A 17,707-nucleotide genomic window follows, 5' to 3' on the forward strand; every position below is an offset into this window, starting at 1 on the left:
AAAATCTTAATCCTTCCTATCTCTGTTTTTGTCTTGCAGTGGAAGGATGTACGGATTGGTCCGTGGACTATCTGAAATACAAGGTGCTCCTGGGAGAACCTGTTCGGATAAAGTGTGCTTTATTCTATGGATATATCCGTGCTAACTACACACATGCTCAGAGCTCAGGACTCAGCCTCATGTGGTACAAAAGTGCTGGACATGGCGATTTTGAAGATCCCATCAGTTTTGATGGGACACGGATGAGCAAGGAGGAAGATGCAATATGGTTTCGACCAGCCGAACTAGACGACGTGGGGTACTATTCCTGTGTATTAAGGTACATCCTATACTGTCACAACCAAAATACCAGCTGGTAAATGTACAGTCAGTCCAAGTTTCCTAGTATCTAACGTGGCACTGTGAAAGTGTTGGACATTAGCATTCAACGCCATTTGCACTTTCATTGCAGTACCAGCCATGAATAGACACAGGCAATCCTGATCCAACACTTCTCTATTCAGTAACATTGGCAGCATTTTGAGATCAATGGACATGGTGGACATTGAGAGCGCTCCGAGTTATTGTGCAGTCAGAGCAAAAAATTGAAAGTTGAGTTAAATTGCTGCTTTGCCACCTTTCAGAATCAAATTAAGGGCGTTGACACTTTACACACCTTGGAGTCAACAACATTTCTAAATTGAAAAATTGTTTACCCTCATTTTTCTCCTTGTTGCAATAGAATATTTTCATGCAAGCAGGAGGCTCGCTGGTGTGTTTGCCAATTAGGCAGACCGCTCTGCGCCAAGCTGGGCGTACCAACGCAACGACGGTTGGGGGTGGGGTGGGGTGGGGGTGGGGGGGTGGGGGGGGGGGGGGGGGGGGGGGGGGGGGTGGGGGGTGGGTGGGTGGTGGGGGTGTGGGGGTGGGGGGGGGGGGGGGTGGGTGGGGGTGGGGGTGTTGGGTGGGGGTGGTGGGGGGGGGGGTGTGGGGTGTGTGTGGGGGGGGGGGGGGGGGGGGGGGGGGGGGGGGTTGGGGGTGGTGGGGTGGGTGGGGGTTGGTGGGGGGGGTGGGGGGGGTGGGTGGGTGTGGGGGGGTGGGGGTTGTGTGGGGGGGGGGGTGGTGGGGTGGGGTGGTGGGGTGGGGGGTGGGGTGTGGGGTTGGGGGGGTGGGGGGGGGGGGGGGGTTGGGGGGGGTGGGTGTGGGTGGGTTGGGTGGTGTGTGGGGGGTGTGGGGGGGTGGGGGGGGGTGTGGGGTGGGTGGGGGGTGGGGGGGGGGTGGGGGGGGGGGGGGTGTGGGTGGGGGGGTGGGGTGGGGGTGTGGGTTGGGTTGTGTGTTTGGGGTGTGGTTGTGGGGGGGGGTTTTTTGGGGTGGTGGTTTTTGGGTTGGGGGGTTGGGGGTTTGTGGTTTGTGTTTTTGGGTGGGGGGGGGTTGTGTGGGTGTGTGGGGGGGGGTTTGGGGTGGTTTTGGGGTTTTTTTTTGTGGTTGGTTTAGGGGTTTGTGGGTTTAATGGGTGTTGGTTTGGGTTGTGTGATGGATATTGATGTTTTAGGTTGTAAGGTATTATGGTTGGTTGTTATGGGTTGTGTTATTATTTTGATTAATAAGTTGATTGTGTTTTGTTTGGGTGTGTTATTGGTTGTTGGTGGTATGATGGTAGTTGGGTGGTTTTATGAAATCATCCCACTCTTGGTCGACACACTATAGGTGTCGGGGGTGAAAACAAACGATCGTTGGAGGGGATACAGTATTTTCATGAGGTCTGCGGACATACGGTATGTGGCTAGCCTTGAGAAAATCAGCAACAAGTCTTCCGAGGGTCATTTTCAGTTATTTATCGATTCTGAAAGTTTAGCTTCTAAGCTTTCCAATGATGTCCAACACATGGCAATCTGACAATATCTGAAGAAGATATGGCAATTTAAATGTCACCATTCCTGCAACTAGTTTATTGAGAAATTTTTCACAAACCTGTGGAGCCAGGTGCTCATTTGCATGACATTTGTATCAGTCCAACCCCCTATTGGTTCCCATACTCCTCACAGTCAATAACCCATGTACTCAAAGATAGCAAACTAAACTAGCTAGCTTTTAAACAGTGGCACTGTCCGCTCCAGCCATATTCATTTTCCGGGTCAAACTGAGAGCAAGCGCCTCGTCAGATTATTCGAAACCTCACAGAAACCAAGAATAATATTAGTGACTCACATCCACATAGTTTTCTATTTTGTCCGAATACTATGAACATGGGATTTTCAACGCCGAAAACACTTTTTGCAGTCAAATTTGCCATGATTTAACCATGATTTAGTTCTTCTCCAATGCATTTTTCCTGGTCAGTTCAGGGTGTACCCCTCCTCCTGCCCGATGATAGCTGGGATAGCCTCCAGCACGCCCGCGACCCTAGTGAGGAGAAGCGACTCAGAAAATTGATGGATGGTCTTTTGTCACACCGGCCAAGTGACAATGCTCCAGTCATGCACGGATCGCTCTTCCGCGCAGAGAAGTCTTCATGCATCACTGTCATTGCACCTCACTTTTAGTGAATTTGTGAAAGAAGCCTCTTTGATTGGCTGTGAATAAAGTAGGCTATGTTCACTTCCACAACAGCGTTGAGGCCTTTTTTATTTTAGAAAAATATGCTGGCTGCACTCATTTACGAAATTACAAACACACGGCCTAACCCGCCTCCTTAGAGAGTTATGCCAAGCACAGCAAAGGGTGCAAAAGGGTGTCATCCTTTACAGCCGATTGTCCATTAAATTTAATCACTTTTTTTTCGCGGCCTAAAAACACCCATACAGTACAAAATTATCATTTGGGACTTTTTTTTATGGCCTAAAATCACCCAGTACAGTACAGTACAAAATTATTGTCAATGAATATAAACAAGCTGGAAAATGTTTGCAAAGTTTTAAAGTTTATCCAAATTTACCTCGCTGGTGTATGGGCAGCTGGTAGATCAATGTTGTGGGGGCGAGTCGAGGGTCGCTTTCATGAGCTGCGAGGTTCGCACGCTTTGTTTTTTTCACCTCCGTTTCGACTGGCTGCAATAGAGAAGGGCTTGACTGTACAGTATGAGTATGTTGTACCAGAAATAGCATGTTCCAGAGATGTGTCCACGACGTCATCAAGCATACTTTAACTACACGTTTGGCACTCGCTCCAGTAAACAGCCTTAGCTGTGAATATGTTCTGTGTATACGTGAGCTGCATACATATGGCGACGCTATGAGTGAATTTCTTTCATTGCCCTTGACACAATCTCGACACGTCCAAAATGGCTGCCACGTAGGCACGTGTGTTCGCTGGATCTAGTCTTAAAACTGTATAGCTGCGCAAACAGTGGCCAATTCCAAAAGTAACAGACAAACGGCGGTTGAAGTGACAACTGGACACTATTTTTGCACACTTTTTTATGTCGTTTACATCATACAGCAGTTAAATCAGGCTCTTACAAATGTAAATAAATAAATACATTTTTAAAAACTCAAACCACTGTAACATTATGCACAGTGATGTCCTCTTGTACCACTAGAGGGAGCCCACATCTTTATCGCTGTTGGTACTTGTACCACACTTTGAGAACTGCTGAGTTAGGTGAACGTAATTACTTGACTATAATCTTACGGTATTTCATCAACGAAAACTTAGTTGAGTTTAAATGAAAACAATTTTGATCACAAAATTATGACTAAAACAATATTTCATTTTAGTCAAAAGACTTTGACTAGAATTAAATCAAAATTTGATTTTGCAGTTCCTGTGGCATTATCACTGAAGCAATTGAAAAACAAATGCATGGATGTTGTGTCTTGTCCTCTTTGTAGGCGTCTTCATCTCTTCCTCGGACTTCCAAACAAGGTACGCATGCACATTCCTGTGCTCCCGCTCTCGTCACGTTGTGCATTTGCTCAGATGCATTTAAGCAAGGGCATTGTCATACAATATGTACACACAATACGTCATTTCTGTGCTCCCACAAGACCAGCTGCAACTGACAGGAACTTAGCGAGCCTCCAACACACAGCATTTACTTACACACACACACACATGCACACTTAAAATTCTGAGCATGCTTGCCTGTGTCTTTTGCGCTCTTGCACCCATCCCCCTGCCCCCACACACAGACACATACACACACAAACACACACAGATCTGTTGCCACATAATGATGGAGCGCTCACGTCATGTATAGTAAAAGAACACAGAGCAGATGAGCGCTGCTGTGTGTCAAATCGAGGTCAGCACTCAGCTGTTTCAGATGTTATACCCTGAGGAACATTGTCATATGCAAAAAAAAAACAACAAAAAAAAACATCTGCATTGGCTAAGTCCGTCACTTAATGCAGTGGCAGAGGACACACTCACAGACACATGCGCGCGCACACACACACACATGCACACAAACGCCCGCGCACACACACACACGCACAAACATGGACAAGCTATTCAGGTTGTACCTCTATGCGATAAGAGTGACGATTAGCTTTGTAGGGCTGCATCTAACGATTATTTTAATAATCGATTAATCTGTTGATTTTTTTATATTAATCATTGAATCTGATTTTAAAAGAAAACTTTTTAAATTTTCCATTCCTTTATTAAAATAATTTTTTAAATATGATTTAATTTTTTTTTTTTAACTGGACATTATTTCAAATTGACAGTGTAGAAAATGCACACACATTAATTGAAAATGATTCAGTTACTTTTTTTGGTCCGTAAAATGTCTGCAAGTAGGCAAAAATCTTAACACAATAACGCAAATACCAAAGTAAAAGAAGAAGTTTGCAAATATCTTATTTTGATGAAAGACAAAGACTGCTGTATTATTATAACAAATAGAATTATTAATAGTACTGCTCTATTATTATTATAAATAGAATTATTATTATTTACTGTTGAGGAACTGAAATTCCAAAGATTTTGACCATTTTAAGCTAAACAAGGTCTCTAAACGTTTAATCGAGTATCAAAAATTGGTGTTGATTAATTGATAATTAATTAGTTGTCAATTAATCATTGCATCTCTACCTATTCGCATCAGAAAGCTTCTAATTTTGCTCTGCATCAGGATGCCCCTTTCAGGATTCATCATTGATCATTGTGAAAACATCAGATCCATAGAAAATAACACAAATACCATCACCCCACCAACAAGACACATTTGTCCAACCTTGAAGAAGGGAATTTGCTTTGCTTGCTCTATTTTTGTACTGAAATTAAATCTAGGATGCGTTTATACGATAAAGATCCAGTAAAATACGACAACGGAAACCCCGGACTGTTGAATAGCTGAAGCTGTACATCAAGCAAGAATGGGAAAGAATTCCACCTACAAAGCTTCTATAGTTAGTGTCCTCAGTTCCCAAACCTTTATTGAATGTTGTTAAAAGAAAAGGTGATGTAACACAGTGGTAAACATGACCCTGTCCCAGCTTTTTTGGAACGTGTTGCAGCCATAAAATTCTAAGTTAATGATTATTTACTAAAAACAATAAAGTTCATCAGTTTGAACATTAAATATCTTGTCTTTGTAGTGTATTCAATTAAATATCGGTTGAACATGATTTGCAAATCATTGTATTCTGTTTGTATTTATGTTTAAAACAACGTCCCAACTTCATTCGAATTAGGGTTGTAGAACAAATGAGCTCAAAAATTAAGTTGTGTGTAAAAATGTGAAATGACACAGGGAAAAAGTATTGAACACATGCAGAAAGGGAGGTGCAAAAAGGCATGGAAAGCCTAGACAACACCTAAAATCTATCAATAATCAAAAAGCAATCCAGCCCCTTGTCAGTGTAAATGAATATCAGCTGGTTCATTCCTAATTGATGGCTTACAAAAAGGTCTCATTGCCAAGGTGTGAGTCAAGACACATCTCATGATGGGTAAGAGCAGAGAGCTGTCTCAAGACCATTGCAAACTAATTGCTGCAAAACATAATGATGGCATTGGCTACAGGCGCATAGCTAAGCTTCTGAATGTTCCAGTGAGCACGGTTGGGGCCATATAACGCAAGCGGAAAGCCAATCATACCACCATAAATTTGCCTTGATCAGGTACTCTTCGCAAGATTTCTGACAGAGGAGTGCAATGAATAATGAGAAGAGTTGTCCAAGAGCGCCTGTGGAGAGCTTTAAAAAGACCTGGAATTAGCAGGTACTGTTGACACAAGGAAAACAGTGAGTAATGTTCTCCGCCGCCATGACCTGTATGCACGCTCATCACGCAAGACCCCATTGCTGAAAAAAAAAAAAGCATGTCAACGCTTGTTTAAGGTTTCCTGAACAACATGTGGACAAGCCAGTTAAATACTGGGAGAATATAGTCTGGTCGGATGAGAGCAAAATTGAACTCTTTGGATGCCATAATGCACACCACGTTTGGAGAAAAATGGCGCTGCACATCACCCTAAAAATACCATACCAAAATGACCGTATTTTCACGACCGTAAGGCGCACTTAAAAGTCTTAAATTTTCTCCAAAATGGACGGGGCGCATTATAATGCGGCGGCGCGCCTTATGTGTGCACCGAGTTCCAAAATCTATAAACGTTGTTGTGTGATGAGCGCGCCGCTTGACTGACTGGGAGCATTACCTGCCGACACGCTGCTTATACAGAGGAAAAGCAGACGTGGTTGCCAGGCAATCGCAGGGCACATACAAACAAACAACCATTCGCACTCACAGTCACACCTACGGGCAATTTAGAGTCTCCAATTAAAGCATGTTTTTGGGATGTGGGAAGAAACCGGAGTGCCCGGAGAAAACCCACGCAGGCACGAGGAGAACATGCAAACTCCACACAGGCGAGGCCGGGGATTGAACCCGGGTCCTCAGAACTGTGAGGCTGACGCTCTAACCAGTCGGCCACCGTGCCGCCAGAAACAAGGCAGACATTACTTATGGCCGATAAAATATGGTAAAGTTCAGAGGTGGGAGCATGATGGTGTGGGCTGCTTTTCAGCAAATAGCACTGGTAAACTTCACATTATTGAAGGAAGGATGAATGGGCAAATGTACCGAGACATTCTTGACAAAAATCTGTTCCCATGGATGATGATGATGAAAATTATGAAAAAAGGATAATGATCGAAGACATATTGCGAAGGAAAGTCAATTGGTTTCAAAGAAAAAAAATAAAGCTAGAATGGCCCAGCCATTCACCTCACTTAAATCCAATTAAAAAAAGAACTGAAACTCAAGGTCCATAAAAGAAGCCCATGGAACATGGAAGATTTGAAGACTGCTTGTGTGGAGGAATGGGCCAAAATCACACCAGAGCAATGCATGCAACTAGTTTCCCCATACAGGAGGCGCCTTGAGCTGTCATTGCAAACAAAGGCTTTTTACAAAATATTAAATAAATACCAGTTGGTGTGTTCTACACTTTTTCCCTCTGTCATTTCACATTATTACACACAACTTAATTTCTGAGCGTATTTGTTGTACTTTCTTTGAATGTATGCATTATTTGTGTTGTTCCCCACATCTGGTGAAATATTCATGTCAATAGCACATTTGGAAATATATTGAATGAGAAAAATGGTGACGTGTTAAATACTTATTTCAGGCGCTGTATATAGTGCTTTAATTACACCATAATACATAGCTAGTATCCTTGAGGTACAATCAAGCAAACACAACTGTTTCTACAAAATGAGATGAGCAGAGAGCAGACCACCTCCTGGCAGCTAGATAATTTTATCCTTTGACTCTGTTCACTTATGCTAAACTGTTGCCGCTGTCCTTCACCTATTAATGTCCCACAACATCTACAGCTGACACCAGCAAAGAACCCAGCTAGAAGAGTATAATGAAGGATTGAGAGTGCATCTGTGTGCAATGCTGCCACAACCACATCTCACCTCGCACGTGTGTGCACAGAAATTCCCTCACAAGAGCAGTATTAATATTCACAGGCAGGCGTAGCCGGTAATCGCTCATGGAAATGACAGTCAGAAAGGGCTGGCTGGAACACTCAGTCATTCAGCTCTAGTCGTGAAGCCATGACCTGTCAATTGATCTGGCTGACCAGTCAACACCAATAAGAGACTACAGATAAAGAACCATCATGGATGGGAGATTATGTGCACCCGAAAGATACTGTTTGTATTTGTGCTGCGTTGCAGAATCACCATGCTGGGGCTCGACTGCATTAGGCAAACTGGATGAAGTTAAAAGACTTGGTCAGTGGTGGTTCCTGACATGCACAACATATGCGGTCACGCAGGGCAGAAATGGGTGGTGGAGTGGCAACCACACCCCCCACCCACCCAAAAAAAAGATAAAGGCAGGGGGGGACACTCTTGGAAATAGAAACAAAAGGCGAAACCCCCAAAACATTAAAATGTGAAGTATTGCCATTACTTTGCGAAATTTGTGCTTCTTGAGGGGCTTTTCCACCAACCAGCCCAGGAACTTTTGAGTTTCTGGTAGCAAATGGTTCCTGTGGCCCATGTGGCACTTATTAGTTCAGGATATCTTAAGCAAATGAGGCTGATGTTGCTCAATACTGACCCCTACTGGATCTAAAAAATGCTGATATTTCAAACTTTCAATGTCTTATTTTATATCTTAATCTAAATTTCAAATATTCGTGATACCTTTAAAACCTAACCCTTCATCCAGGTGAGGCAATTGAGAACTGACTCTCATTTGCAATGCCAATCTGGCTGCAGATAGTCTTTGTTGTAGGGGTTTTTATTATATACAGCTACATTTCCATCCATCCATCCATCCATCCATTCATTTTCCATGCCGCTTATACTCACTAGGGTCGCCGGTGTGCTGAACCCTATCACAGCTAACTTTGGGCGAGAGGCGGTGTACAATCTGAAGTAGTCGCCAGCCAATCACAGGGCACATAGAAACAAACAACACCTACGGGCAATTTAGAGTCTTCGATCAACCTACCATGCATGTTTCTGTGATGTGGGAGGAAACTGGCGTACCCAGAGAAAACTCACGCAGGCATGGGGAGAACATGCAAACTCCACACAGGCGAGGCCGGATTTGACAGGTACATTTCAATAAATTAAAATATATGTATTCTATTTTATTGAGATGACATACCCAAATAGATTGTGGAAAAGAAGCTTGCAGATGACTACAGATGCGATTTATCAGCTGGAAAATGCAATAGGGACATTAGCCTGAAGCCTTACACAGTTCCACAACAAATTTGAGAACAATAAATCACATCTGTAGTCATCTGCAGGCTTCTACATTTATTTATTCAAAAAGACAAGTTTTTCTAATGGCTTGGCATTTAGGCGATTACATTTTTCTTCATGCAAGTTATCCAGTTTAAGAGAACATTCGTTCACATGCCTTTTATTGCCCTTTTGTTCACCATGTGCTATGATGTAATGTAATATTTAACTAGTTACTATATCACATTGTAGCAGTACGGTGGACGACTGGTTAGCACATCCGCCTCACAGTTCTGAGGACCCGGGTTCAGAACCGGCCTCACCTGTGTGGAGTTTGCATGTTCACCCCGTGCCTTGGGGTTTTCTCTAGGTACTCCGGTTTCCTCCCACATCCCGAAAACATGCACAGTAGGTTAATTCTTCTTCTTCTTCTTCTTTTCCTTTCGGCTTGTCCCGTTAGGGGTCGCCACAGCGCGTCATCCTTTTCCATGAGAGCCTATCTCCTGCATCCTCCTCTCGAACACCAACTGCCATCATGTCTTCCCTCACGACATCCATCAACCTTCTCTTTGGTCTTCCTCTAGCTCTCTTGCCTGGCAGCTCCATCGTCATCATCCTTCTACCAATATACTCACTCTCTCTCCTCTGGACGTGTCCAAACCATTGAAGTCTGCTCTCTCTAACTTTGTCTTCAAAACATCGAACCTTGGCTGTCCCTCTGATGAGCTCATTTCTAATTTTATCCAACCTGGTCACTCCGAGAGCGAACCTCAACATCTTCATTTCCGCCACCTCCAGCTCTGCTTCCTGTTTTCTCTTCAGTGCCACTGTCTCTAATCCATACATCATGGCTGGCCTCACCACTGTTTTATAAACTTTGCCCTTCATCCTAGCAGAGACTCTTCTGTCACATAACACACCTGACACCTTCCTCCACCCGTTCCAACTTGCTTGGACCCGTTTCTTCACTTCCTGACCACACTCACCATTGCTCTGGACGGTTGACCCCAAGTATTTAAAGTCCTCTACCCTTGCCATCTCTTCTCCCTGTAGCCTCATTCTTCCCCCACCACCCCTCTCATTCATGCACATATATTCTGTCTTACTTCGGCTAATCTTCATTCCTCTGCTTTCCAGTGCATGCCTCCATCTTTCTAACTGTTCCTCCAGCTGCTCCCTGCTTTCACTGCAGATCACAATGTCATCTGCAAACATCATGGTCCACGGGGATTCCAGTCTAACCTCATCTGTCAGCCTATCCATCACCACTGCAAAAAGGAAGGGGCTCAGGGCTGATCCCTGATGCAGTCCCACGTCCACCTTAAATTCTTCTGTCACACCGACAGCACACCTCACCGCTGTTCTGCTGCCCTCGTACATGTCCTGTATTATTCTAACATACTTCTCTGCCACTCCAGACTTCCGCATGCAGTACCACAGTTCCTCTCTGGGTACTCTGTCATAGGCTTTCTCTAGATCTACAAAGACACAATGTAGCTCCTTCTGACCTTCTCTGTACTTTTCCATCAACATCCTCAAGGCAAATAATGCATCTGTGGTACTCTTTCTAGGCATGAAACCATACTGTTGCTCGCAAATACTCACTTCTGTCCTGAGTCTAGCCTCCACTACTCTTTCCCATAACTTCATTGTGTGGCTCATCAACTTTATTCCTCTATAGTTGCCACAGCTCTGCACATCACCTTTGTTCTTAAAAATGGGCACCAGTACACTTTTCCTCCATTCCTCAGGCATCTTCTCACGCACTAGAATTCTATTGAACAAGCTGGTCAAAAACTCCACAGCCACCTCTCCTAGATGCTTCCATACCTCCACAGGTATGTCATCAGGACCAACTGCCTTTCCATTTTTCATTCTCTTTAATGCCTTTCTAACTTCCCCCTTACTAATCATTGCCACTTCCTGGTCCACAACACTTGCCTCTTCTACTCTCCCTTCTCTATCATTTTCCTCATTCATCAACTCCTCGAAGTATTCTTTCCATCTACCTAGCACACTGCTGGCACCAGTCAACATATTTCCATCTCTATCCTTAATCACCCTAACCTGCTGCACATCCTTCCCATCTCTATCCCTCTGTCTGGCCAGCCTGTATAGATCCTTTTCTCCTTCTTTAGTGTCCAACCTGCCATACATGTCATCATATGCCTCTTGTTTTGCCTTTGCCACCTCTACCTTTGCCCTGTGTCGCATCTCAATGTATTCCTTTCGCCTCTCCTCGGTCCTCTCAGTGTCCCACTTCTTCTTAGCTAACCGTTTTCCTTGTAGGTTAATTGAAGACTCTAAATTGCCCATAGGTATGAATGTAAGTGCACATGGTTGTTTGTTTATATGTGCCCTGCGTTTGGCTGGCAACCAGTTCAGGATGTACTCCGTCTCCTGCCCGCAGTTAGCTGGGATAGGCTCCATCATACCCACGACCCTAGTGAGGATAAGCGGTGTAGAAATGGATGGATGGATATGTCACATTGTACAGTTTGTATGTTTGCTTATATTTTGCAGTGTTTTATCTGCTGTCTGCAGCCAGTTTGGCATTGCAAATACCTTCCCTGGATAATGCCTAGATCAGACTACAGGATTTTAGCCCTGATATTGGCCCGATTAGCTATCGTAGCCAATTTACTAGACCAGGCCCGATATCTTGTCCATCCATCTATTTTCTGTACCGCTTATCCTCACTAGGGTCGTGGGCATGCTAGAGACTATCCCAGCTATCTTCGGGCGAGAGGCGGGGTACACCCTGAACTGGTCACCAGCCAATCGCAGGGCACATATAAACAAGCAACCATTCGCACTCACATTCACACCTATGGGTAATTTGGGGGTCTTCAGTCAACCTACCACGCATGTTTTTGGCATGTGGGAGGAAACCGGAGTACCCGGAAAAACCCACGCAGGCAAGGGGGGAGCATGCAAACTCCACACAGGCGGGGCCGGGATTTGAACCCCGGTCCTTAGGACTGTGTGGCAGATGTGCTAATCGGTTTCTCACAAATGTGTACCACGTTACAAAATTTTATTTCTTGCAGTGTGACATAATCCACGACCAACGATTTGGCCCTATGATACCCCTACGACGGCAAAATGAAAAGTCGAGCATGTTTGATTTTTTGGGATATCTTCCGTGTAGTGTGACATATCAACGACAACTCTCCAACAGCGCACATTGACGTCGACCAATAGGATTGCGTATTGTGACCGGCGTATCGCCACCCGTTGTCAACATACTTTCACACCCTTGTTAACATTTATTCACGCGCACAAACCAATGTTTACCAAAGCTTTAGAGTATCATTCGACAGAACGCCGGCTTCTTTACATACAACCATCGATGCTAGCACTAGCTGGAGAGACCACGTAACGTTTTGTTGCCTGCTAGCGAGCCGTACCGTATTAAAAGTATGTGAACATACCTCAAGCAGAAAGAAAGAAAGAATGTTTTCTCCCGAGCACCGGTGATGACCACCATACGTTTTTCCTCATTTTGTCCTTTTTTCACCCGACACAATACATTGGCGCGGCATATTGTTGTTGTCGTTGCCATGGTAATGTGTGTATCCGGTCGCACGTTTTCTTGTTCCGCCTCTCCAGCAGTATTTGATTTGACAAGATAAAGCCCCGTGATCGTAAAATACGAGATACGGTGGTATCGGAATACATGTCATGTCGTGTTGCCACTGTTTGACTGAGATACGGCAAGATTTCATGGCAGTAGTCTGACATAGTGAAATCGGGAAAGACCAAATTTGTCTTGTACTCTGATCTAGGCATAAGGTTCAATAAATAAATACGACTTCATGGACAGCTCTTGGTCAGTTTTTAAATACAGAAATGTGAAGTATTTGGTATCTGTAAACGTGTTTGCAAATATTTATTTGTGAATCGAAGTTCCCCCCCACCCCAGTGAACAACTGGATTGGACCATCAGCCTCATGCTGGTGTTCATCTCCTCTGGCCTGGCCGAGGAAGTCGCACATGGCCGCTTGGCCTTGGACCTTAGCGGGACCTAGTCGTCCAGCCGTGGAACTTGCCGCAGGGGCCAACGTAAACTCGGTGAGCACACAGTTTTCCCAGCCTGCTGCTTGTCCACCGAGGGCGGCTCAGTGGGAAAACATAAAAATCGGTGTTCGGAAACCTCACGCCCCTCAGCCCCAGCCGAGGAGGACGGGACCTCCACTCCTTAGCGGACCGAGTTGGCCAGTGGCGGACTTTGCCGCCAGGACGATCAGCCACCGCTACGTTCAATCGATGATTCGAAGTTTTACTTTTCAATGTATTTTAATACTCTTATTTCGTGCCTTGCGCAACATATTGGTGGCTTTTTGAATGAAAAAATAAATGCCTAGAGGTCTGTCAACCAATCAGCGTTCGTCAGCACAGCCCACCCCCTCAAAGAGTTCCTGGAAGCCCTCTGAAGACCCTACCCGCTAGGAGGAACGAAATAATCTAGAGGGAACCTTCCATACCCTGGTAGGTTTTTTTGGTGGAGACACAGGGGAAGCTACCAGAGTAGCGAGGGAAGTTCCTGCATAGGTTCCTGCGGTGGGAAAGCCCCTAAGTCGGACTTGCCCCTGGCCTGGTCTTAGAACTGATCTCACGCTTCCTGTCACTGTGGGTCAATATATATTTCAAGTTTTACATCTCATCGTACAGTATATTTGCAGTTTTGAAGCTAAGTGCTAACATTGGTTGCATAAGCCAGCAGCTGCCGCTGGTGACGGTAGCTCCGATAGCCAGTTTTGTTTACTTTATCATTTTTGCAGTCAATGTTAGTGTTGTACCCATATTTCTTAGCTGTAAGGGCTGTGTTATTAATTCGAACATTGTAATATCCTTGGGAAAGGAATTAGCAAGGGATAAGTAAAGTGTAGAGTAGAGAAATGCCTTTCATTCTTAGAGCATTAAATCGATCGCAACTGGACTGTTCTATCTGAGAAGACATTTCACCTCTGCCCTGCAGCCTGCACCATTGCCTTGGAGGCTTCATCAGTTCATACAACAAGGCTTTGTTAGGACATCACGAGTCTGGGTTAGTGTGGAAAATAACAACTATTTATGCTCAAATTTGGAGGCAAGCCTCAAACCATGAATGTTATTCTTTTGGAATGCAAAACGACTTAGATGCCTTGCAGAGAGGCCACTGTCCGTCAACAAGAACAGAAATGCCTTTCATAATTACAATGTCATCTAATGATTTAGTTAAAAATATACTTGAGTGATGTTGTCAATAACTGTAACAATGTTTACACACTCCAATACTTGTCACTGTCTAACTGACATCTAAAATATATCACACGAACAGCTGATTTCACACAGTTCTTTCGGGCAGCGTTCCCCAATCTTTATTGGACTAAGGACGACCGGCTTTACCTAACGACATATTTTTACAAACAGTTGTAGCCACTGTGCAGCGAGACCGAAACGTTCATGAAGCCCGTCTCCTTGTTGGCAGCCACTTTTTGCTCGGGAAAGGTGTCAGTTCTTGTCTTGCTGGATCTCAGTGCGCCAATCAGATCCTACCTGGGAAGGAGTTATTTTGTAAGCATTGGAAGTTTTCAATCTCATCGAATAACAATGACATAGGGGGTCCCTCAAGGTTCAGTTCTTTAACCCCTCCTGTTCAGCCTGTATATGTTTCCCTTGGGTTAAATTTTTCACAACCTTAATGCTGACTCTCATAGTTACGCAAATGACATATCTAGCAGTGTCTCCAGATGACCACAGTTCAACTGAGGTGTTGTGTCACTGTCTAAATCAAATAAATAACTGGATGAACTAAAACTTCCTTAAAAAACTTAAACCACAACAAAACTGAGGTAATTGTTTTTCGCAATGAAGAGTTTTGCTGTTAGTAAATACCAGGAGTCACTCTCTTTAAAAAACAAAGACCAAGTCCGAAACCTTGGAATGCTGATAGATTCCCACCTGACTTTCAGTAGTCATATCAAATCAATTACTAAAACAGCCTTCTACTAGCTGAAGAACATATCAAGAGTGAAGGCTTGCATGGGCCAAGCAGACCAGGAGAAGCTCATCCATGCTTTTATCTCAAGTAGACTTGACTATTGTAATGGTCTTCTGACTGGACTCCCCCCCAAAAAGCATTAAAACAGCTGCAACTCATTCAGAACGCTGCAGCTCAGGTTCTGACCAGAACAAAGAAGTCAGAACATATTACTCCAATTCTAAAGTCTCTACACTGGCTCCCACTCAGCTTTAGAATAGACGTTCATGTTCTGCTACTGGTCTACAAATCATGAAATGGTTTAGGTAATGAATATATGAAACAACTGATAGTGGAATATAAACCAAGTAGGGCTCTGATATCTACAGACTCAGGTCAAATAATGGCGCACAGAGTTCAAAGCAAACATGGCGCAAAGCAAAAAAGCTTCTATGTCGCTCACAAGTGGAATAACTTGCCGACAGAAGTCAAGCCAGCACCAAGCGTTAATGTTTTTTAACTCCAAGTTAAAAACCTTTTTTCTCATGCTTATTATTGAATATTTTAGAAAATGTCCACTTTTAAATGATTTTTCTTGCACTGTACATTTCTTATCTTGATATATTTCTCTTTGTTTTTAATGTTTTAAGCTGTCTTTTATTTTCTTTGTCTTTATGTTTAAATGCTTTTAATTATGTAATGCATATAGCATTACCTTGTGTAGGAAATGCGCTATATAAATCCATTTGCTTTGCTTTGCTTTAATACACTATAGCTGGGATGAACTGATGCATATGCATGTGTCAAACGTGTAATTTAAGGACGTGGGAGGAAATATTGTTATTGCCCTCTTCGCATAAGAATTCAATGGTGCTTCAGTTTGTATTCAAGCGTGTAGCTTCGAGCGTGTATTTTCAGAGACCATAAATGCATTGATGGATACAAGAATACAGTCAGTGAAAATATTTGTGTACTACAGCATATGGCGACAGAATAAAAAAACACAAAGGAAAGGGATGTGATGGAAAGATTGTATTTAAGGGTGGAGTTTTCTATTCTCAGGTGGCATTTTTTCCACGAAACTAATGGTTCCCCTTTCGTGTGACCTGGCACAAGACCATAGTGTGTAGTCCGCCGCCATCTGACATGCTTTTCTTCAGGAGGAAGTATTGGTCGCAACCTGCGACGGTGGCTGGGAAGTGCAAAACAATATAATAAATTGTGAAATCAATTTTGCATTTCAGAAAACAAATTAACAAAAACTGAAACGCTTTTACATTTCAGAAAACATTAATAAAAGCCGAAACAAATTTACATTCCAGAAAACAAATGAACAAAAGCTGAAACAAATTTGAATTTCAGAAAACAAATTCACAAAAGTTGAAACAAATTAAAGGCGAAACACTTTTACATTTCAGAAAAGAACAAAACAAAATACATTTACATTTCAGAAAAAATAATAATAATAACAAAAGCCAAAACACTTAGATTTCAGAAAATAAATTTAAAAGACACGAAACAAATTAACAAAAGTCGAAACAAATTACAAGTGATACAAACCGGAAAGGGACTGTACCATACCACAGATTGGCATGTTATTAGGAATCCCAAACCGTTTCTTGGCAAGACGTGCCCCTTCAACATGATTGGCTCCTGCATCGCAGGGAGGGTAGGCTACGCAGTTATAACAATATGACCATCCCAAATATGTGTCACATTTGTACAAAATTAAAAAACAAAGGAGTTTGTTATGGTTAGGTTTAGGACTAGGGTTGGGGTTAAGGCAGTTTAGGATGGGTTAAGGTTAGGATTAATGGTGGGTTAGGGTTAAGGCTGCCACACACCAAGTGACGTTGCCGAACTTGACTGAACTATGGCGCAGTGTGCGTGGTTTGGCAACTGTCTCCATGAGTGGCTAATTGGTCGACCACAGGTTTTGCCGTGAACTTTTACTCGCCGTTACACGACGTCTTTACGTCGCAGTTTACATTCAATCAAAATGCAAGATGCTTCCCCTCATGGTGAAAATGCATTTCCGGGTTTGCGAGCCGTGTCACCGCGTCGCCTTGGCTCAAGGCATATAAATAGTATATAAAGCATTACATGTTCTTTTAATCAACACTCAACTATATTCATCATGTATAATGTGCCTGTAGATGAAAAGGCTAAGTTTGTGACCAGAATGTACTTTCAAATTAATGAGCTTCCTATCAAATATCCACACTTTCGCTTTAATTCTTGCCAACATCCTTTCTCTTTAGCAACCTGCATCTTCCTTAACTACTAATCTATCTTTTTATGGTTTAAATAATAATAAAACGTGATGAAGTACAATATAATGTATATACAGCATCAAACGCCTATAGAGCTTCGCTGTTCAGGGCGTCTATATACTGCAGATAAGAATCGTTTAGTCGCTCACATACAGTACTTATTTTACAGTCTGGAAGCAACAGGGTGTGTTCTACTGGGATACAGCAGCCAATAATAGTGCAGTGGCACGTGTCCTGGAGCCAGGAAAGTGCGTGGGAATCCTAATAACATGTTTTAGGAATCCCACACAGATTTTAGGCAGGTACACGCCCTGCTCCAATATTAT

The 17,707-nt window shown here is 43.4% G+C and overlaps 1 protein-coding gene across 5 annotated transcripts in view; it reads left to right on the forward strand.

The window, feature by feature from the left end:
• The window catches only part of LOC133489283 (interleukin-1 receptor accessory protein-like 1), a 232,364-nt gene that overhangs the window by 107,907 nt on the left and 106,750 nt on the right, over positions 1–17,707 (forward strand). For 4 of the 5 annotated variants that reach the window (XM_061798204.1, XM_061798214.1, XM_061798222.1 and 1 more), the window contains one exon: positions 40–319. In XM_061798204.1, the coding sequence (XP_061654188.1) occupies positions 40–319 (280 nt within the window). Of the gene's footprint in view, positions 1–39; positions 320–3,745; positions 3,844–17,707 lie in introns of those variants that run through there. The other variant, XM_061798239.1, reaches the window with a different exon arrangement.

Source organism: Phyllopteryx taeniolatus, chromosome 1, assembly GCF_024500385.1.
Source record: "Phyllopteryx taeniolatus isolate TA_2022b chromosome 1, UOR_Ptae_1.2, whole genome shotgun sequence".
NCBI classification, from domain to species: domain Eukaryota; kingdom Metazoa; phylum Chordata; class Actinopteri; order Syngnathiformes; family Syngnathidae; genus Phyllopteryx; species Phyllopteryx taeniolatus.